The sequence below is a fragment of the Centruroides sculpturatus genome, unplaced genomic scaffold (genome assembly GCF_000671375.1).
Source record: "Centruroides sculpturatus isolate CEXI.00-Female unplaced genomic scaffold, Cexi_2.0 scaffold45, whole genome shotgun sequence".
NCBI lineage: Eukaryota > Metazoa > Arthropoda > Arachnida > Scorpiones > Buthidae > Centruroides > Centruroides sculpturatus.
The window spans coordinates 994,451-1,018,221 of NW_019384310.1; the positions used below are offsets into that span (position 1 = coordinate 994,451).

Consider the following 23,771-nt stretch of genomic DNA (forward strand, 5'->3'; position numbering starts at 1 on the left):
TTCTGAGAATCGCCTGCACTGCTGATTTCGTTCCAAGGTCGTCGTTCCTTTTTGTAATATTATATCTGACTCGACTGCAAATATCCGTTTCCAAATAGTACAAAATATATATTTTTACACCCATAAATATTTATAAACGCCATTTTGGTTTATTTATCTACGCGCACGGCGCCATTTCGTGGGTGTTTAGACGCGTACACTTCATTGTTATAACCCCGTTCGCTTATGAATTTTAAATAAATTTAATTATTTTTTATTGGCGAATTCTTAAATATTCTTGTTTTAAAATTAATTTGGAATATTTTTAAAAACATTAATTACATCTTTTAAGCGTTATCTATGCGGCGAATAATTAACGAGTAAATTTCTTTTTTACCTTGTTAAACATGGGTGAAAGTTAAGTAAATACCCATTAACGAGCTACTTTTATGTTTATTTTGGAAGTTTTTAAGGCTCCTTAAGTCTTGGGAACATTATAATTTCTTTCTTTGACAAGTAAAGGCATTATAAGGCACCTAATGCCTTAGGTCTTAGAGACGTTATAAGACGAACTTTTATTACACATTAGAGGCATTATAAAGTTTCTAAAGCCACCCTAAAACTTGATATTTCTAAACTTTAAAGTAAGGCATAGTAACACTAATGCATAATAAAGGCTGTAGAAGTTTATAAAACATTATAGAATCGAATATATACGCGCGAACTTTATCGCGCGTATATATTCGATTCTATAATGTTTTTTTCTTTTAAAAAATGACTTAAAAAGTCTTCCAAAAGGGCCTTAAATTTAAAAGGCGTTATAAGGCTATCCAAACTTTTATTCCCGCAAAGTGCAATATACTCGGTGTTTATATATAATTAAGGCACTCGTATATACGACTTTTAATGAAGTTGTCATCCGAGGTAAAGGACATTTAATCAAAATATATTTACACCATTTCATAGAAGTGCTGGGGTGAAGACGGGTGCATTGACATTCACTCGATGCTAACAAGAACGAATTATCGGTACAAATTAGTACAAATTTCTCCAAACTCAAACGTATATAAATTTATATATACATTCTCGGAGTAGATAACAAGAATTTCCGACGACAATCCGTATATAACCCGCACGTCCATACTTCCGGCACGTGAGTGACGGATGAGTGTCCCGCAATAAATACTACGTTACGCCCTTTCCATCAATATAGTATAGATTATATATACGAGGTTAAGTTCGATAGGACACGAGGCTTTTTGAGGAAAATATGGGGCCTCGATTCCCCATTTAGGCGTATTGTTTTTGTATAGGACTGCGATCTATTGTGGGAAAATTATGGAGTGGCATCGATGACAGACAAAAGAGCTGGATAAATGATTAAATAACAATAATTAAAGATTATCATTTAAAATGTCAAAATGTCAGATTTTAAATAAAGAAAAGGCCTACTTGGTGTCAAATTTTAGGATAAAGACCTTTAAGTTGGCTGCGACTGCAATTTTCTTGGATTTGATCCATTCTAGATAAGTTACTTTGGACTTTTAAGAAAATAAATCCAAAAATAGACCTTAAATATAATTTTTAAGCGTATTATCTTACAATGAAAATTCAATTAGGGCCTCTCGGATATCGAAGGAGGCCCTATAATACTAATAGACGTTCTATTATATTTTATGTATATTATCAATAAAATCTATTAATGTTTTAATTAATACCTCTCAAAAGTTGACAGAGGTCTTAGAAAAAATACTAATAGCACCTTCCTATTTTTAATGTTTTAAAAATTCACCAGCTTGCACTTTTTAAAAGTTTAAAGGTTAATATCTATAAAAGGGTATTTTTTACTTTGTACGGTATTTTTATGTTTTTACATCTTGTACACGTCCCATCCCGTACTGCTTTGCATTTGGTCTATTATTTGCGGAACGTGCAATTCGGAGTGGCCCCGCACTCCTTACAATTGAAGAGGGCCTTAGGAAAATGTTTTTTGGCCTAATGCTAAGGGTCCCAAAATAAATTTCTTCCATTCGTTGCCCTACTTCGTGCCGCCCGACGTGCGTGACGCATTATTAGCCCCTTATAAGGGTAAAAATTAATAATATTTAATTTTTTAAATGCGGGATATGATAATGCATTTAACATAAAGCACACCACACAACACTTTCTTCGTGTCTTTTATGTATATTTACATAAAAGACACGAAGAAAGTGTTGTGTGGTGTGCTTTATGTAAAATGTTACAGTGCGAGCTTTACTAAATGTCGGTAGCCAGGTAAAACGTATTCTAATTGGGCCCGCCCTTATACACATTAACTCGTACAGATATTTGATAAATCTTTATCTGCCTTGTAGTGTTTACTTGACATCGAGTAAATATTGTGTATACAAGTGTTATACGAGTGTTTATCGAGATATCTATCTACTGTATATAATATTTACTCACTTTCTATCACGCAAAGCTTCTTTTATAAACTGTTTACTACTGTTTAACTCATACACATTATACTGGTAAGCTACCAAGTGTTTACTCGTTGCAGTAGATTTAAATGCACTATAATTTTATGTACTGTACGCTTACTTGTAACGTAACGTCTATAGGCCTATAGGAATTTAGTCGCTTATTAACAGATGCCATTTACATATTTTATATCATCTATCTACGCGCAACTACGTTCACACCTAGTTTATATGCTTCGTAATACCTGTACGCGCTTGCTTTATCCTGTAACATAGATATTTCTAATTTACGTGCTCGATAACATCTGTACGCGTTTACTCGCCTCGTAGTTTATACAGCGTTTACACGCATCGTTGTATAATTTAAATCCTCTTAATAATTGTTATAGCCTACAGGCCCACGCCTTCCTTCGAGAGCGCATCCACGTAAACACGTACATAAATACTGCATTGTTTACCTTCAAATACAGACGTACCGTAATTTATCTTAACGCGAATTACTGTATTCAATGTGGTGTATTTTGCTGTATAAATGAATTCCGAATTGACAGAACACCTTTCGCGGGATAAGTATCGCTTCCTCCCTCTCTACTGTCAACAAAACAGCGGGCAGAAATGTATTATTATTGCTTTATTTATTGGACCAAATATAAAAGTTTTGCGTAAAACTTATTTATGACTCCACTGCAAAAATTGCCCATTAAAAACACATAATAATTTATATCAATCCAGTAAATTTCTTCAGTTTTAACAAATAAAATGTCAGAATACTGCATATAAAAATATAAAGATTTATATTTTTATATGTTGCTGTATATATTTACGATATATATGTTTTATATCGTTTATATACGATTAACTACGTTTATACAACTCAACATCAAAGTTCTATTTATAAATAAAAAATAAACCAACGGCGAGTTGCTCAACTTTCCCGGCAACGTTTAAAAGTTGGTGGCGCCATCTCTTATCATATTTTATTTAAAAACTTTTTATATTTTTAACTATTATAAAATGAGAAAAAGTTTAATTTTCAGGGTAGGGACAGGTTTTATAAAAAAAATTGTAAATGCTAATAACGAGTAAAATCGTCACTAAGCCCTAACCTACTGGAGATACACACGGTTCCCTTTAGTTCCCCACCCCTTCGACCTTTAATTAATCGGCAAAATTTAATAGCATCGATCTCCCTAATAAACAAACCTCCCCGCCAAACCTACCAAATTTCAGAAATTTTCGACAAAAAGCGCGGGAGTTATTAAGCTTCGAACAGGATGAAGAAAATCGTGCCCCACACACTAACATTCGTACAGAAATTACCCTCGATTTCTTTGCATTTCTCGACGTTTCGAGGTGTCCCGAGCCCAAAAATGTAAAAATCTGGGGGCATACTTTGTTACCCTTTGTTATATATAACAGCCTGGAAAGTAAAAATGAAACTTTTACATATTTGTTAACGATTTCGTTTAAGTATTTCTAATTAAACTAATATAAATAGGTTTGAAATCGTTAAAAATAACGTCATCGTTAACCTATTTATAATTTAATATAAACATACAAAGCTGTAAATTTTTGCTCGTAGATCACGTGTTTTTCCTAAGTAAGAGATAGTGTTTTATGAGAACGGAACCCACCCATATCGTTCGATAAACCTTAGCGAGAGATCCACGTCTAAGATCTTTTTCCCTTTCTTCCCTTTCTGCCTTTCTTCTGTTTCTCCGTCTCCTCCGCTTCTCCTTTCTCTCCTACTTTTTCTATTCTCCGTCTTTTCTCGTTGCTTTTCCTACTTCTCACCATTACTTCCTTCTCCTTCACTTTCTCTGCCATTCCTATTCTCCCCTACAACTTTCCCCCTCTTTCTCCTCTTCTTCCTCCTGCTCCCGCGTAACTTTCTTCGCCTCAATTTCCTTCTTTGGTAGAATGTGGTCCGCGCACAGTTTGTATTTATTTACTACTAAATTAATCACTGCTCATTCATTTGTTTAGTATTAGTAACATTGTTAAATTAATAACGATGTTTATTAATATTCAGTGTTATTGACCTATTCTCTACAACAATATTTCAGCATCGATTGCGAAAATAAGCGCTAAATCAATTTTTGATAGGAGGAAAAGATATTGGATCTTAATGATAATATAATTTCATTAAATATCTCAGTTAATGAAAACAATGTTAATTAAGCCTTAATTAACGAGTTTTCAGTTAATTATCCTTATTTCTCGATATTCCCGAATTTATTCAGAGAAGAAAATATAAATTTAAATAGATACGGTCAGGCATATCTAGGCTTTTGCGTAGGGCCTGCCGTTTTCGGAAAGCGGCAAACCAGTACTGAAGGAGAAGCCGAGAAAAGAGAAGATATCGTTCCTCCTCTTCCTTCTCGCCAAACGGGGTTACATTATATAACTGTATAGAAAACGAGCTTGGTGAGTCTGCGTAATGTTATAGGGCCTGACGTAACCTAAAACTGCCAATGATATAGCTACGTCAGGCTCAACAATCGATACTTTTCGTGCGACGAATTAAACGTTGGCATCCACACATTCGATAGAAAATCTCCCTTCGGTTTTTATAATTATACATCCAAGTTATAGGCAATGTTATAATATTAATAAAACGTCAGCTAAGTTTACATTTAGTATTATTTATTTTTCAAATGCCTACCAATTGGATGGCGATTATCAGAGTAAGAATACAAAAGAATGACCTTCTAACGACTTAAAATTGGCAGTTTCGGTATTTATAAAGGAACAAAAGTCTTTAGAAAGCTATTAAACATACAATTATCTTAAAAGTAAACTTATCTAAAACACATTAGTACTATTGAAACGTATGTTAAAACCATTACAAACGATCACGGGTAGGCCATTCTATAAAAAAAGGCCTCGATTGATAGAAATTTAAATACTGTACAATTAAACTAAGACTGCCAGCAGGACTGTGTTTATATGAACCTCTGCTGGGTCCCGCGAGCTTAGGACCTCTTTCTCTTCTCCGAGGCAGTTTACGCAAATTGTCCGTATGGTCAGCCAGGAAAAGCCTCTCGTACGTTGTAGACGAGTCCGTATTCGGTTCCGCGTATGGTATAATATTGTCACGTTTCTATAAATATAATTACAAATAAAACATGGCATAACGCTCGCTTCGAGTATAAGAAAGTGTTTACAACCGGCGTGGCTCGATATAACCTCGATGGCTGTTGTCATAAAACGACAATCATCTATCTAAGAGGGAGGATAAGTGGTACAAACCTATATCTACTAAGTTACTTTTATACTTATTATAACATGTAATAAACAATAACATTTTTTAATGATTCATTTTAAAAAATCACATTTATAACACTTTATTACTTATATAGGCCTACAGAGTGGTCCGTAAGTCAGTTAACAGTTATAAAAGTAAAGGCGTGTGTCACTCGTTACCAAGTATTTTTCATAAAAGACTAAATTCTGGGGCATCGCTTACATTAATAAAAAATATTTACAATTTTATTTAACTTAATTGAATATATTTATCACTAAGAATGGGTCTATAGCGATAAGTTACCGGAATCCCGGTAACCCAACGATGATATTGTTACGCCATTGCTTATAGACCCGCACTTATTTTCGTCAATAACAACTGTTAACCTAGTTTCCAAATATCATAGGTGGATAGGATCCGTTTACTCTTCGGGTTCGTGTCATTTGATCTATAATTAGACTACTTTCTTATAGTCTTGTTTATAGTCACCGTAAAGGTCCAGAAGCTAAATTTTCGGTCCCCAAAGTTATTTAGGAACCTCCAAATAACTACAAGCGAAATTTTAAAAATTTTATAACCCATTAATGATAATATGAATATATAAGTGTTTTGGTAATGTAAACACTCGTGTGTGTGTTATAAACGTGATTATTAAGATTATTTTTGGTAGAAAATAGAAAAAAGATTGGAAGTAAATGTATTTCTAACGAAGTAAAAGGCAACAAACTCTTTCATAAATCCTTTTGCTTTTTATTGGTAAAACATAGAATTTGCTATATTCTGTTTATTGTGTAAGATACGTGTTTCCGATGAGGTTAGGTTCTACTTTCTAATTATAGTCGACGTTTCCACTTGTTTATTTTCTTGGTATCCAATTAGGAGCGAGCTTTGATTGGTATTATCGTAACAATTGCTACTTTCCACTTCTCTCCGATGACGTAAAGAGATATATTATACGTTTTTAAACATTTAAATAATGATTACATCGGTACTTTCGCTTTAATTAAACAGTAAAAGAGTTCTGATCGTTTTCTCCGTCTCGCGCTTCTTCCGATTCATCGATCTTTCCACAATCCTCGATCATTATTCTCCACAATTCGGCGATGACGTAACGAAGTGTACTACACATTTTTAAACGCGTAAATAACCATTTCGTCAATATCTCCGCGTTAATTAAACGGTAAAGAAGCGATAAAAGCCCTAATCAACCTCTTCCTCTCGCGTTTCTTCCACTTCGGCAATCCTTTCGGAACCTTCGATCGGTATTATCGTAACAACTATCACTTTCTAGTATACATTTGTCATCTAGCCAGGTGTATTACGCGTCTCTAAACATTTAAATACTCATTATATCGATACTTCCGTATTAATTAAACGGTAGGAAAGGGATAAAATGCACCGACTACCCTTCCTCCCACGCTTCTTCCAATTCATCGATCCCGTCCGAACCTTTCACTTATATTATCGTAACAACGATTGCTTTCCAATACTCATTGATGACGTAACTGAGCGTAAGACACATTTCTAAACACCTAAATAACCATTACCTCAGCATTAAGAGGTGTTAAAAAGCACTCTTCCTACTCATTAATTCAAAAAACCTAATTATGGTAAATTCTACATATATGTGTATATAAACAACGAAACCGCGATGTATCTTAAACGTAATTAATTGTGTATCGGATTAAGGTTTATAAAAATACACGCGCGTATAAAGGATAGCAATTTATATCGGAGCGGGAATCTGCGAAATTAGATTAGTTGGCATCTTTGGACGACGTGTTTGCTACAAAATTCTCTTCATAACGAGATATATGGAACGACGTACCTTCGGCGAGGTTGCCGATTCGTTTTATGTCGAGTTTCATCGTCCCACACATCTCGTATTTTGGAAATTTAATCAAATAAACGTGTGGGTTGCAACGACGAGACGCGGCTTTCGAGTTTCAAAAATCATTTTTCAAATATACATCCACTTCTTATTCTTCTTCCTCCGAATCGCCGCAACTCTTAATTCTTCTTCTTTATCGTCATTAAGATGAAATATTCCATCGAAAACGTACCGACAGACAGTCGGACTGCCGCTCATATAAACCCCTTTTTCAATGGCTAAAATTGATTGTTTGTAAACTTCACGACCAATCCGCACGCATTTCGTCACGTGCAGGATACAAATGTTCTAATTTTATCTTTCTTTTCTTTCTTTCTATCTTATTAATATGGAGACTCTAGTTCTAATTTTATCAAAAATACTCACTTATTTTAAATTCAAATTTGAATTTGGACAATGGCCAATCACCGAATTGTGTTATACAATTATAAGTAACGAAAGGAAAGTTAATTTAAATCGTTTATAAACGAAAATTTAATAATATTTGGAAGAAAATTCCACGTTCTTTAACAAAAATAGCATCGAATTTTCTTCAAAATGTAAAATGTAAAAAAAATTACGTCACTCGGTGGTTTAAATTTAAAAAAAAATCCACGCGCCACCTCATTTTTAATTGGCTTAAATTAAAAACATGAAATAAAAAATAATAAAGAAGCCGATGGCGATGGAAAATTGTGACTATTCTTAAAACAAATCGTCTTAAATAACGTTAAATAATAATACGGGATCAAAGGAAAGAAACGTGATCTATAAGAATTCCTAAAACACATCAACTAGTAAATTCCGATGCACGCGCGACACCCCGATCTCGACGTTAGAATCTACGTGACGATGGGGATATATAGAGATTCGGCATTTATTGAATTAAGCATAAGTAGAAAATATATAAATCTAAACCTTGACAACCAGAAAAGAAATAAAAAAAATCGGACGAAAATATACGAGGATCTCCGCACGATTAACACCACGTAATGATAAACGCGGCATAACGCCCCGTTCGTGTAACGTCTTTTTCGTGACGTGTTGTGACATGTTTCGAGAAATATCGAAACGAGAGGCTAGGTTAGAACTTCCCTAAAATTACCTCGATAAGATTGTGAGCGAGAGATCAAAAGATTTGTTTGGCGTGAGTAGCCAACTTATATTTAGTAAGCTCATGATTTGAACACAGCGAAAGTATTGTTTCCCACATGTTTAGCTTTTTTTTCTTTCTTTAACCTCGCTTTTGGATCGAGAAAAATTGCTCGGTATATTTTTTTAAAGATCGAAATCAGTTGCGAAAATAAGGGTAAACGACTCCTTTCGGTTGACTTCTATAGCGTATCTTACGCTATCGGTATTAATTTCATTCGTGAAATCGAAAATTTCTTCGAAATTTCTTCACAGTTTATATATATAAATGCTTTTAATCTTTTAAAATAATATTTAAAAAATAAGTATACGAATCAATAATCAATAATTAATGGCGTCGTTTGCTATCAGATGGAGCCACTATTACTCCATCGTATATATTTTTTAAATCTTCTTTTACGCATTATTTTCTTTCTCGTTTCGACGACGACTCGATTCACCGATTAATAAAATTAATAATAATTGAATAATTAATACGTTTAATTTATAGATTTATTTTTGCTCTTATCATCTTATAAATTATATTAATTTGAAAAATTGATACTAAAATTGCCATCTGGCGGCAAAAACAGAAAATTATTAATAAAGTATACAGATGTATTATACACTTATTTAGAAGGTTTAAAACTTAGAAAAATTACGTATTATCGTTCTTTCGGAAATATTAAAAGAATATTTTATTTTTTGACTCGTTATTATAAAATTCTCGCGTAGAAGAGTGTACTGCATAATATAAACACTTCCTGACTTTCATACAGATGGATAATCAACTGGTTATTACTCCAACTGTATCAAATAAATGGCTTAGAATTACAAATGACCTTCTACGTTTGTCTTTCGGCCGCCTCGTTCTAAATCGAGGACAATGTTAGAAAGTCAAGGTCATTACAAGAAAGAGTCAATTTATATAAAATGGCGCTGTCGTTGTTACTCTTTTTTCCACGGAGATAAAATAACGCCGTTTGTGTTTATTTCCGATGTTTATGGCTCCCGATTTAAACGGAAAAGAAATTTTTATAGGGCAAATAATTAATGTCTTGCAGAATAAAAAAAGTACGTCCAGCACGTCGATTGTCCAGAAGAGAAATTGGAAGAGAAAAGGATTTAACGTAATGGATCTCGTGTCCTTGGCATCAATGTTCTATCAAAAAAAGATTTACCGGAGGATTTTTTTAATACCAACCATCCCCATTCTATTTTTTATTCATTTATTTTTTGTATAAAGATTCGAAAACTTTGACCGATACGTTATTCTACCGAATATTTATTGTTGCCGGGTCTTGAAAAAGGAATTTCCCTACACTTTTAAAAATTCCCTAAATTTATACAACGGCGCTTTAAATATTCCCTATAATTGACATTAATATAATTACAAATTTATAACTTACAAGTTTTATTATATATATAATAGAAAAATAAATATTTCATTATTATATTTTATAATTTTTAAAAATTTCCCTTTTACATATTTTAACAGAACGTAGGGAAATTTCCCTCCACATAAAACAAGCCAGGCAATGGTCGTTGCAAACTGCGCGGGGAGAACTTCGCACCTTAATCTATCGATTTCCGATGATTTAGTTTTAGAAAGAGTATCGAAGATTATATAAATGGCTGCAGAAGAAGCGTAAAATTTTCCCGGATTGTTACTGTACGATTTTTGTTTTTCTCGTTTTTATTTAAAGCATACAAACATCTTGATAACTTTGACAGGTCAACTGGTAATCTCAAGGATGGAATTTCATTCTTTTCTTCTAAAGTTATACAGTTTGTCTGGATGTATGCCAAATCGTTCTCGCCTCATCACCCTGACCTTGAATACAATCGGATGTAAACGTGATAAAAACTACCATCAAAATCGTAGAAAGCAATACCATCTGTTATCAACGAACGGAACTAAAACACTTTAAAACATTAATAAAATTCGTTTTTAATATTTTGTTATTTTGTCGTTTGAATTAAGATCTAAACCATACGTTAAATTAATTTCTTATCCATTAATTTAATAACACGGGATGGTATGGCACGTCCGATTTACCATTGGCTATACAAGTTTGGGTTTAGAGCCCCACACTGCCGGGCTCTAAACCGAAGCTGGTATAGTCCAGGCTACAGTTTAGGGCCTTATTCTACGAGATTACAGATTAGTAGCATATTTTACAGCTTCGGGCCTCGATCTACTAGACTAGAAACGCGAGACTTTAAGCTGTAAATTTATTTATTTGCCGAAAGGAAAGGGCCTTTTATAATTTATAGCTTAGGGTCGGAACCGGCCTAAATCCGGCCTAGTAGCGTTCCAAGAGGTAAATATGCGTAACGAGCTTCTTTTTTATCAAGAAAAATCCATTGTTTAAGCTCTAACAATTCATTTTACAACGTATTAAATAAATATATCAAATTAGAATGAACTTAATTACATTTCCCCGTCCAACTTCGCGTTAAATGGCTTACGAAAAATTTTGCCGTGCCGAAATCCTAAAAAAAAACTCGTTTGGAACGATCTTTACATCGTAAATTTATCTGGAAACTTCCTGCTGCGAAAGCGCAGCGTATACAATAAGTATATTGATAAGGTGACCTATTTGGTTGAATAATTTATCAAATTCCAAAGATAAATATCCATAATAAGCTAAAAAACCTTGATAATACGTAGACTTTAGACAAATAAATATATAAAATATCCAGACGAAATTATTTTCTTGCTTAATATTTGCATCGTAAATATATAAAATATTAAAAACCGTCGAGGAACGGGAAGTAAATCTTTTATGTATTGTTTCGCATTATGTTTGCATATAAAATTAAAAAACTCGCGAATAATTTTCTTTTTATAAGTCTATAAAACAAGATGGATTTAATAGGAAAGATAATTTCTTAAGATAAAACCAGAGCAAAGCGCAAAAACCAACTCGCTACGTCATTAAACGAACGTGACGATTTTTAAAAATTAGCGGGCTTTTCCCCCACCAAAGCCGTTTTGCCGGATAGCAAATGTGCAAAAAATTGCTTTCTCGCGGGAAAGCGAATATCGTAGAAAAATATTAAGTTTTAAAATTTGATTATCTAGCTCGATACACGATATAGGAACTCGCTTCTTGCACCGTTGCTCTCGTTTTATCGCATCCATCTTTTTTTGTATTGACCTCTGGAGTTCTTATCGATTTTTAAAGTTAAAAAAAGAAGAAAAATATAACAACAAACAAATAAATTATTCTAGTTACGTCAATTTTTCGTCCAACGTAATTCAAATTTTAAAACGGCTCGTCCGCGCGGAACTCTCGCCTGGCCCATATAAAAAGATTATCGCCGAGCTGTAGGCAGAATACAATTTAAAAGGTTAATTATAAAAAATACTCTTTAAATGATTAATAATCTTTGGTGTTTTCTGCGGTAAAATCGCCATACGATGCCGTTTAAATGCGCTCGAGATGGCAAAATGAGCCCATTCGCCATTTCGAAACGGGTGGTGCCGCGTAATAGAATTATATTTTATTTAAAAGTCACCGATTTAAAATTTTCAAGAGTTCTTTCCCACGAATAAAAGCTAGGAAATGAAAGACGGGAACGACGAGTAGATTACGAAAGGAACCGATATCGATATCGATAGATCACTCGGTATCAATTAGATGTAGGTCGGATGGCAAATGTTATCGCTTACTTCTTCAATCTGTACATTCTCACAAGAGAATAATTCTTCCAGCGAGTGGCAATTTATTTATTTCTATATTTAAGCCTTTTATCTATCGACAAGAATCGCCCACCGTTTTCTTCTTTTATATTGGTTGCGGGTTTTCGAAAGGTTTGTAAAAAGAAATTTAATTCGAGGGGGAAAAAAGATGTCGACGCACTATTTTCGGACGAAAACTAAACACTAAGTAAGCCAACCGCCGTAATTAGATATTTTTAGCTGTACCGATTTCCGGTTGTCTTAAAAGAACTTTTGCTAGTTAAAAACATTTTTAACTCGTAGAGAAAATGAACACGCTCCAAAAATCGTACTAAAAATACTAAACTAGTTTATTATTCTTAATATTTTAATTGTTTCTTTTCATTTTAACGAGTTTAAAAACCGAATTATGACACGAATTGTCGAAGGGAACGTGTTTAGTTACAATCCAACTGTATACCCTCCTCGCAATTAAAAAGATATTTTAGTCACCGAAATCATCCAATGTGATTGTGTCTCGAAGAACAGAAACATTGCGAATTAATTTTCTAAATTTAATTATGTTTTATTAATTAAATGGGCTAATAAAATTATATTTCCGCACACGTTACGTATACATTTACAAATTAAAGGATGTTGCGTTAATTTTAACAATCGCGATACTCAGTTGGATTTGACGCCTACACCGGTCAAAAATGTATTTCGAAAGCCATACAAATATATGAATAAAATCGATAAAACAAATATAAAGCATTAAGAGATCCACTCGCAAGGTTTTAGAATTTGAAAGTCACTCGATTCGAAGATAACGATATCGTTTGCAATGGAGAACAACCCTCTTATAAGACGATTGGCAGATATTGCAGGATTTCTAATACGTATGGAGGAGATACATTCGTAAGTATTCGTCGATGCTTTACCAGCGTGTCACTTCTTAGGAGGGCGTTATATTGAATCATCATCATCATCTTATTCGGTTTAATTGGGATCAGAGTTTGTCATTGTTTTAGTCTATTCGTCTATTAGGTAGTCTTTATCCCTACTCTAACACATCTTTCCTAAGATTTTTCAGCTCACTTCTACTTCTTAAATCTCGAAACTAATTTCTCCATTTTCTTCATCAATCCTATTTCGTCTCCTAACCATCTAAGCTTATTTTTCCTCGGTTTATCGTCTATAACCGTTATACACGAACTAATATTAATCAGACTATTCCTAATGTTATTCCACTCGTTCACCTAAGCATTCTCGCGAATTAAAACGAATTATTTACAGATAAAATTGAAGATGCCAAAATTGCACGAGGAAAAGGAAAAGAGAAGATTATATTCTTGAATAGCAGTTTATAAAATATCCAATTTTCTTTAACATAATCCACGAAATTGCTATATATAAGAGGAATTGGCATTCTTGATCATCTTTACAAGTTAGCAGTTTTGATCAATGCCCTCCGCAGCCTCCGAGTACTTCTATATTCAGCGAATTTTGAATTTATTGAACCATTTATCTATCGTCCAATTTAATAAAAGGCTTTCGAATGGGGTAAAATTTATCTTATAAAAGTTTACCATGACAAAATTTATCATCGAAACTCGATTATTTATCCTTATAAATTATTTATAACGTAATATAAAAGAAAGAGCCGTAGATTCGCTCGTTACCACCACTTAAATTGGTTAAATTTCCATCGAAAGTTATATAAGAAAAAATAATAGAAAATAATTAATTAAATATTTTCTATTAAAAAACAATTCATTTGCGCGGATTTATATAAATTATGATTATAAATTTCAGTTAAACCTCCATTTAACAGACTAATTTGGGCTTTAAAGCCCAAAGTCCGTTACGCAGTAAAGAAGGTTTTCCGAATGCTTGTGAAAATCCAGCAACGAGTTGCGTAACTTTCCGGGCAACAATATTTATAACTGCGTGTGGCGCCATCCGTTACGATATTTTAAAAACATTTTTACATAATTAATTATTATAAAATGTCAAAAAGGTTAATTTTGAGAGTAGTAAATTCTTCATTAAGTCCGATTCCACTCGAAATACGACACACGACACCCTCTATCTCTCCACTTCATTGACTTTAACCACCAAAATTTAAGAGCATAAATCCCCTAATAGATAAACCTCCCTGCAAAATTCCAGAAATTTTCGACAAAAGACACAGAAGTTATTAAGCTTCGAACTGGGTGAACAAAACCCTGCCTTTCGCGCACACAAAATCTGTATGTATGGATGTTTCGCATTTCTCGACATTTCGAGGCCCTTAAAAAGTCCAAGTCCGTTAAATCGAGGTTTTACTCTAATTGAATTGGATCGAAGAAGAGCGTAAGAAAAATCCGAAATTTGTACAAAAAACGAATGCCACTTACCTTATTGCAAAGGATCTTTGCAATAATATTGAAATATTTAAGTTTTTATAATAAACCTGGTTAAATATAATTTTAAAAAAGGAAAATTTTAATTCACCCGCAATAAATTCGATCGGGACATCCGCAAATCTTCATTTAATTTTCGAGAACGAAATTTTAAACAAATTCTTCCGGAATTTAAATTGAACCGAAAGAAAGGATAAATGCCTAAAATATGTATTACTGGAGGATTACGGAATCAAGTAAATAAATAGGCTACAATCCAAATCCTTTTTCTCTCTTTTCCTGGGATATCTTTTTGGCTGCGCATCGACCATCGAATTATAATTTAATTTCTGAAATATTTCACATATTTTTAGAAATTTACCAACATACGAGACGTCGGCTGGCTGCTCCGCAGTCGTGGATTAAAGTTCGGACGAGGAACTTCGGGAATTCACGAATACGTCGGGGTCCAAGACCCCCAGTGTGGGATTAGCCCAACCCGGCATGGTAAAAAAGGGCCTTTTAGCGCTTACGTATGTAGTATAGACCCGGACGAAGTCGTAATGGACCATTTCGTACCAAATATGCCCGTTAATAAACTCGACAATTTTACCAAACCATCGAGTGTCAGTGTAATCTGTTTTAATTAAACAAGATTTCCTGGCTTTATTAAATATCAGTCTATGCGACGTTTTACACATTATTAAACATTTAATTATTATTAATTAAATTCGTAATAATCCATGAATTTGCATCTTTAATTTGGTATAACGCTTTTCCATTGACCGCCACAAATTTCGCGAATATTCATATAACAACCGAAATTATATTCGATTCTCGGATATTCTGGAATAATGCGATTGGCCTTTCGAGAAGAAAACTTTCCATAGCAATTCCGAGCCTTTATTAGAAATCTGGAATATTTATCAATAAAATGGACGACGGGGTCGGCTTCGATGGAATAAGACAACGCGTAGGCGGTCTGCCAAGGGATGGCTTCCGAGAAGGATTTTCTACGGAAAATTGAACCCCGTTTAGGTGTTAGACTCGCGAAGAACACGCGGAATCCCCCATCGACAACGCTTTATCCGCTGCGCGTTTGTCGATACTCGATCTTGGTCCAGCACTTAGAATCCGGTACCTAAACCTTATACAATATAAATAGCGTACGACACGCGCTTTATACTATGTAAACTAACGTATGCCTGGAAAGTCCGCGAATTCCCTATATAACTTATAACTTTAAGAAGTCTCCTTGCCCTTAAACTTATATAGCAATAAAACCCCTTAAAAACCAAACTGCGCTTCTCTTATCTGTATATAGAATTTAATCTGTTAGAAATATGTATTATATTCGCTATACATCTTTATCGATAATGTGCTGAATTATAACCACTCGCAATCCGTATATCATAAATATAACGTAAACGCAACAACAAACGCCAATAAGTTCCGTTTCCTGTATTTAATCTTGACAAAAATCAATATATATCATCGCTCGTATTCCGATATCAAAATATTTTGGTTTCGTTCGAACCATTTGAAATTAAAATAAGATTATTAAGTTACCTGCCGATAGACACACAGACATACTCTAATTTCCCGTTACCCGGAAATGTGTAGGATAATCAAAAAGAATATCTTTCTTTGCACGAAAAGTAATGCGTTGTCAGCGTATGTTCATCGTAAAACCGGATATATAATATTAATTCATTTTAATTAAATTAGAAAACTAGTTTAAATATAATTAAAAATTGTCTCAGATAATCACGACTATTACAATTCCCTTTGCAGGGTCGATGCGTAAACAACTCGACTAAATTAAATTCTAATTATTTCGAATATTTTAATGGAGCCTTATTAATTGTCGGGACAATTTAATTAAATATTAAACTAGATTTTAAAATGGTTTTTAGTTAATTAATTACGGAAACCTTCGCTTACCACACTCAAAACCGTGAGGAAATCGTGCGTTTGGCGTGGTGTAAACAAATCCCAAATGAGGAAGGAAGGCGCGAATTATCTCGGTATCCATCGACGATAAATATCCAAATAAATTCATCATTTACTAAAATAAAATTAACGAAGCTTGGCCAAGTACGAAGCAAAAAAAGTCCCAAATAATCCATGTGTTACGCAGATACACTACCCTATTCTACAACGTAGTACGAAACGTAGTCGGGAGAAGCATCTTTTATCGATTTTTCCGACTGTACACGATAACCTTTTAGTAGACTATTCTACTAATGCAAATACATATTTTTTTAAATTATTAAAGCAGTAGCCAAGCTCGGATTTTGATTTTTCCTGGTTATAAGTTATCGTATAAAAGAGGCCCTTCTCCTTTGTTTAAAAGCGCCGGGCTCCGAGTTCGACTCACACATCCCGAATGTTGCGAAGTATAAGAATTATTATTTCGGAGATGGTACGAGCGAATACCGTGAAAATCGTTTATATCTGAAAGAATGCACTAAAAAATAAAAATACTTAAGTATCAAATTCTTCCATTAAAGAGAATGTCGCTAGAATTAATTTATAAATAACTTGTATATATTTTTACGATGGGATGGAGTGAGATGAGACAGATCCAGTCACAAATGTCGTCTTACCATCATGTATAATATATGGTATATATAATGTATCAAAGATAATCGAGGCAGGAAAGTACAATATGTACTGTACGATGTACATATATACTACACATATAAATTAGTTATGTGCCGGATGGTTAAAAGTGTATATCCGCGGATACAGATACAAATACGGATCATTAGTGTCTAGATCCGCGGATACGGATACGGATCTCAAGTTTCGCACTCAGTCGGCGCCGGCGCTTGCGACCTTGGACCGATAGTCGACGTTTTGCGTTAGTAACGCGACGTGTTTTGACTCGCACTGCGCGTTTTTGTTTATAGTTTAGTGTGACACGGGATAGCGTAGATTACGTTCGTATCTTTGGAGAGTGTCGAGTTAAATTAGAATAAAAACAATGTCGACAAAAAAGTTTAGTAGTATAATATGGAAATATTTTACGATAGTAAATGAATTTTGAGTGATAAAATTTTTGCAATACGAATGCGCCAAATATGTGATTTTAAGAAATAAAAAGTCATTTGAATTGAAGTTATTAGTATTTTATTGCTACCTATCTTTAAAATTTCATATAAATAATGAAATTCATTAAGGTAAAAGATCCGTTAAACATCCGCTAAAAAGTAACGGATACGGGTCTTTTTTTTTCTCTCGGATATCCGCGGATACGGATACGGATATCCGACACATCACTAATATAAATACAATAAAACCCGTCCAAGACGGAACCCGAGGATACAGGCCGTCCGTTTTGATGAGTTTACATTTTATGTAGAGTCGTGTTTTTAAGCAATCGGCACCCAAAAAGTCTTCTATTGTCGCGTTAGACAGGTTTCTGGCATTTGATAGTATTTTATACAGAAGATCGTTTGTTTTGTACAAGTTTTGTTTTAGATTTTACTAAAAAGAAATAAAAATTAGGTTAATAATTTATATTATTATCTACAAAATTAAAAAGTTTTTCTCTTTGAACATTTATTTTAGACCGAGCCTTCTCATATTGAGCGTAATTGTCATCGACCGCGTAGTCTACTACGCGACAGTTAATTAATAAACCAATAAATTATTATTAATAATGTTTACTTTTCTTAAGTCCTGATTAATAAAATCAAGCCTGGTAAGGCCTGGCTAACTACAAATACCTGGTCTCGGCCTTCTTCGGAAGCCATATAAATACAGTATATAAATCAAATAGATAAAGTAAACAGGATTTTTTTCCTAAATAAAAGACCAAATTTGTAAGGCCCGACCCGTATGGTTCTCCCGGCCTTATTCTCTGTGTGCTTTTACATCTGTAGAATTTTTAGTCGTATACAAGTACCACCGATTTTTCACTTTTTCTTAATTTAAGAATTTTAGGACCACGCGTAACAAGAAACTGCTTTGAATAATTTCAATCCAGATTATTTGTTTTTAATTTTCATTTAATTAAGATTTAATGATCTCAAGTAAAAGAACGTTATTTAATGTTTACATTCGAAGAAACTGGATGCAAGAAATATCTTAAATCTTTTAAAAAATAGTATAAAGATTTAAGTACGAAACTTTATGTAAGAAGATTACCCGAGTCTTAAATCGAGGGTCTACTGTATTACATATTTTATAATTAAATTAGTATTCAATTTAAAAAAATAATAATAATAACGATTAAAGATACATAAATTTAATTCTAAAATTTTATTTACTTTATCTTTATTATGAGATCGTTTGGAATGGACGAATGGCGGAAACAATAAGGTTAGTAGCTCGCTGCTCCGGAGGAATTTGGATCAGAAATCTTTACGAGTGCTTCTACCCGGATATGTAGGGCCCCGTTCCTCGCTACTCGAACTCCATATATTAGATTTGTGGAAAACCCCTCGTGGACGGCCCACCACGAGGAGCGAACCCACCATCGACGGATGTTCTGTGGATCCCGAAACAGGTCCTATGACGGAGAATGTCAGTAGGGTCATTTGGATCGTCTTCAAATTTATGCAGGCCTTAAAAGCACTTGTTACAAAGTATCTATTCCGGCACATTTCTTACATAAAATTTGACAAGAAATAAATGTATATTTTTCAGAAACTAAAATATAATTTTTAAATGCTTTTCTTTTATGATTTAGTTTAGTTTAGTGGGAGTTTAAAAAAAGTGGCCCGGGTTACTGTCGACCTCCGAAGGGCCCTGTTCATAAATATATATTTATATAAAACACTTTGGATTTAATTTGGAAGAATTTCAGAAACGACATTCATTTACATTTATTCCATTTCGTAACGCATTATCAATGTAATCGTTTATTACATTTTGTCAGATATCTGATGCAGTAAAGTAATTTTACAATGACATAAAACGACAATTAATTGGCACAATATCGTTTTATCCAGCAGTAAATGACTATTTTAATGGGCTAACGTTTCTCGTTAAAATTCACCATCTTGTTCGGTATTTCGATATTTTCTCTTACAGCCATAGCGATTCTTTATAAGCAAACGTTTATATACCATTCTTTTGTAAGCTCGAATCGTTCCGCAGTTGGAGGCCTACATCAGTTTGACTGGGTTAAAAGTTTTAAGCCTCAAACCAACCGAATAAACATTAAGTAGCGTGTCTCACGAAACAATAACCGTCTTCTAAGTTTCTTATTGTATTTTGCGAATTAATTATAAACGGACAAAGAGGCGGTTTGCCGCTCCGAGGGATCCGAGATCGAATCCAGGCAGGTGACTCCCAGGAATTTTTCGGGGTGGTCCGTCCCAAATATCTCGGACCCCGTCTCTCGCCATCCACCAAACCGGCGACAGACCCCAAAAAACCCCTTTTAGCGTTCACCGGGAGGAAAGAGCTAAAGATAAAAAGGCACAATCAATGGCAATGAGCTAGAATATTCGTCGATCGATCATACTTATTAATAATTTTATCGTTGATAAAAATACTAAATATCTCATTATATGAGTAAATAGCGTAATTATTAAAATAATATTTCACTCGAAAACATTTGGATAATTTATCGTTTATAAAAAAAATAATAAAGAGAAAAGTTTTGTTTATAATCAACTGAACGTGGCGCTACATTCGAGTGGAAGGTGGCGAAGATGGTGGAGGTGTTTGGAATATGTTTGTTTTTATGCCATTTAATTTCTGCCATTAGCGGCGAAATTTTTAAATCGGACGATCTTAAATCGCTTCAGCTTCTGCATGTCGTAAGAATAGATTTTATTTTATTTTCATTGTAAATTTAAGATGGATTTTTATGAAAATAGATTTGAACACAACTTTGTGGACTGCGCCTGCCCTAGTCTTTTCGGTTATTCTGTTCGTATTTGCTTTAAATTGTACGTTTTACAGAGTAATGCAGTTTGTGCTGCCCGATTGTTGTTTTATGCCAAGTGATTGGCTCTTATAAATTGTATCGCGTCACAGGTACCTTGTGTGCTTTGTTCCTTCAATTCTTTTCATATTTATCTATAAAACTTTGCAAATTTTAAATAATTACATATATGTTTTTAAACATATATCTAATTACTGTATTTCGATTGAAAACCTTACTTAATAACAATTTATTTGAGATTTGAGGCATTTCGACACAGATATACAATTTAATAAATACAAATAGCATTATATTTTCTTTTATTATCATTCGAGTACAGAATACCTAATAATATTTATTACATATATATATATATATATGTAATAAACATATATATAAACTGTATTGACAAAGTGTATGCGAGTTTAATTTCGTAACAAATACGTAACGATACGTTAAAAAAAATTCAAAATTGTCGTTTTCTCGCTTTTTTGTTCGTAAATCGGTCGATTGCTTTCTCCGGATCGAGTTGAATAGCTATTGTTTTTTCAATTGATATAACGGCCAAAGAACTAAGATGGTATTGTGACGCGCTGTTTCTTAAATAAGTTTTGATTAATTTTAGTTTTGAAAAACTTTCTAACTTGGCATCCTTGTGTACCCAACTATGCCACTGCTTTGAGCACTAAGAGGTTTTTTTTAATGCCCGTCGTCGTTTTTGTTTAGCCTACCTTTGGGGTGGCCGGACGGCAACGGATGGAACCTATGCAATTTGTGTTGACCCCTTGCGAAAATTAGTGAGCTAACTTTCGCTCGAACCGGATTTTCCGGAGCGGTGGGCTAGCATTTTTGATTCTTTGACCGTCCGACGATCTCAAACTGAAGATTAAAACATTTTGAAATAATTAATCAAGTCGGTTTATTAAAAAATTATAAGTTAATTTCTTACGTTGTCGAGAATTAATAATGATAGAAATCGAGTTTCGATTGAGATAACTTTGTATAGAACTAAAAGTATAATTATCTACGCGGTGCGGCGCCAAAATCCGAATGAAATTCGATTTCGAATTCCCGCCGTTCTATACCGCCGGTAGATGTTTGGCATTCAAATAGCTTGAGGCGCGTACTAAACCGTCGTAACCTCGAAACGGTCGCAATGTCTAAACCGAGCGTGGAGTGTAACCGAAGAGCCGCGATTATCGAAAGTGTTCGCACCGGGCGCTCGGCGACGGAAATCGTTCGGTTCTTCGGGTACCCGAGATCGATTGCGTACGATGTCGTCGCAAAGTACGTCGGAGAAGTCCGACAAAGGTTTTACAATACCGGCGAGTTGCGGGAGCGTGTTGTTGGGACGCCCAAAATCATTCGACGTTCTCGGGAGCCGATTTTTGAGGATCCGGGTCGGTCAATTCAAAAATTGTCGTCGGTTGTTGGTGCGAGTGAGAAAACCGTGTGTAGAATTGCCGAGTAGGACCTCTGCTACAAGTCTTACACAATTAAAGTGAAAAAGCTTTCCGAAGCCACCGAGACAAAGTGAGTTGAATGCTGTGACCTGCTTTTGTGTTCCTTAAGAAACAATGCTGCCGAACAACTCAGATTTTTTCCCGACGAGGAAATTTTTACTGTTGATGCGAAAATCAATTGAAGGAATGACTGCTGGCTCGCCACGACCCTGAAGATGTCCCCATTATTGCAAGAATGAAATTTCTGGCAAATGTTCACGTGCTACGTGTTCTGTCCAGTGAGGGTGATGTCCTGTCACCGTATTTCTTTAACAAAGGGGAAAATGTCACAAAAGAAGTTTATTTGCGTGTTCTGACAAATGTAGTGAAGCCGAGGACGGAAACTGTGTCGTCTGGAAAGCCGTATGTTTTCCAGCAGGACGGTGCGCCCGCCCACACAAGTCATTTGGTGCAAAATTGGTTGTGGGACAATGTTGACATATTTTGGCTGAAAGAATTCTGGCCTTCCAACAGCCCAGATTTGAATCTTTTGGACTTCTATGTATGGAGCGTAGTTGAAAGGGTCACGAACAAATCCAGACATCCAAATGTTGCATCATTGAGAGCTGCTATTGATGCGGCATTCGCCGATATGGACCGTGACACAATTAAAGCGTGCCTTCAGACCAAGCAATGCATGCTTCAGACCAAGAATGGAGGCAGCCATTCAAGCAGGAGGGGATATATTGAGTACAGGTAACCCCCGTAGAACACGGTACTTTTATAGCACGGATTCACTCTGACACGGTTCGAGAATTGGGTAAAACCCTCGTACAACAGGAAATGTAATAAATTTTTACATACTTAAGTAATAATAGTTCACGAAAATTATTATTTTCGTGAACTATTAGTACTTAAGTATGTAAATTTTCTCTTCTCGCCTTCTGTCGATACACGTGGTCCTTCTCGAAACTTGTTTCAATGTTGCCAGATCGCGACGCTTCTGCTTCTGATGTTGCCGAATGTTTTTCCCTTATTCCATACTTGCTTTATTCTTCATAAGTGCTTAGCACCATATAAGGAAATTTATAAAGACCTTTTAACTAGAAGCAAGCAATCTAAAATTACATACATTTTGCAAAAGGTAAAGCATGGATCTGAAGATAATGCAGAAAAATGCTCAGAGGATAAGGATAACTTGCCAAAAAGAAAACGCTCTCGGTTAATTAATAGTGTTTTTAGTGATGACGAAGAAAACATTGTTTAATTTATATTAATATGTATCACTTAAAAAAATTTTAATGAAGATATTTATCTTAATTATGAAAATATAGTAGCATGTTTTTTTAATTTTGCAACCTAACCTTCCTTTTCGTACTAGTTCTTTGTTTTGCATAACACGGCAATTTTTTGGAACGTAACTACCGTGTTATACGGGGGTTACCTGTATTCATTTTGGGGCATGGTGTGCCTATTATTTAACCTGTGGTTGCTTGGACGCTTGGGAGACTATCCGAATTTTTTTGAAAGAGTGATATAAACTGTTGTTTTTTATTTTTCTATGTAAGTTTTAACCTAGTTGGTTGTTAATTTGTTTCGGATAGTTCTCCCATGTAGTTCTTTAAGTTTTTTTGTTGAATTTGGTTTAGAATGATTTATGAAATGTGTAATTTTTTATAAATATTATATTATGTTACTGCAATTGATG

At 34.3% G+C, this 23,771-nt stretch overlaps 2 protein-coding genes across 2 annotated transcripts in view; one reads left to right on the forward strand and one right to left on the reverse strand.

Moving 5' to 3' along the window:
• The window catches only part of LOC111621444 (ecdysone receptor-like), a 102,653-nt gene extending 85,797 nt beyond the window's left edge, over positions 1-16,856 (reverse strand). Inside the window, exon 1 of the mRNA XM_023363605.1 lies at positions 16,682-16,856. The gene's annotated coding sequence lies outside the window, so the exon portion shown is untranslated. The remainder of the gene's footprint in view (positions 1-16,681) is intronic.
• A 3,540-nt stretch (positions 16,857-20,396) lies between these two features.
• LOC111621465 (prostatic acid phosphatase-like) overlaps positions 20,397-23,771 on the forward strand; it is a 38,526-nt gene continuing 35,151 nt past the window's right edge. Inside the window, exon 1 of the mRNA XM_023363618.1 lies at positions 20,397-20,514. Within this exon, the coding sequence (XP_023219386.1) occupies positions 20,407-20,514 (108 nt within the window). The 5' untranslated portion in view covers positions 20,397-20,406. The remainder of the gene's footprint in view (positions 20,515-23,771) is intronic.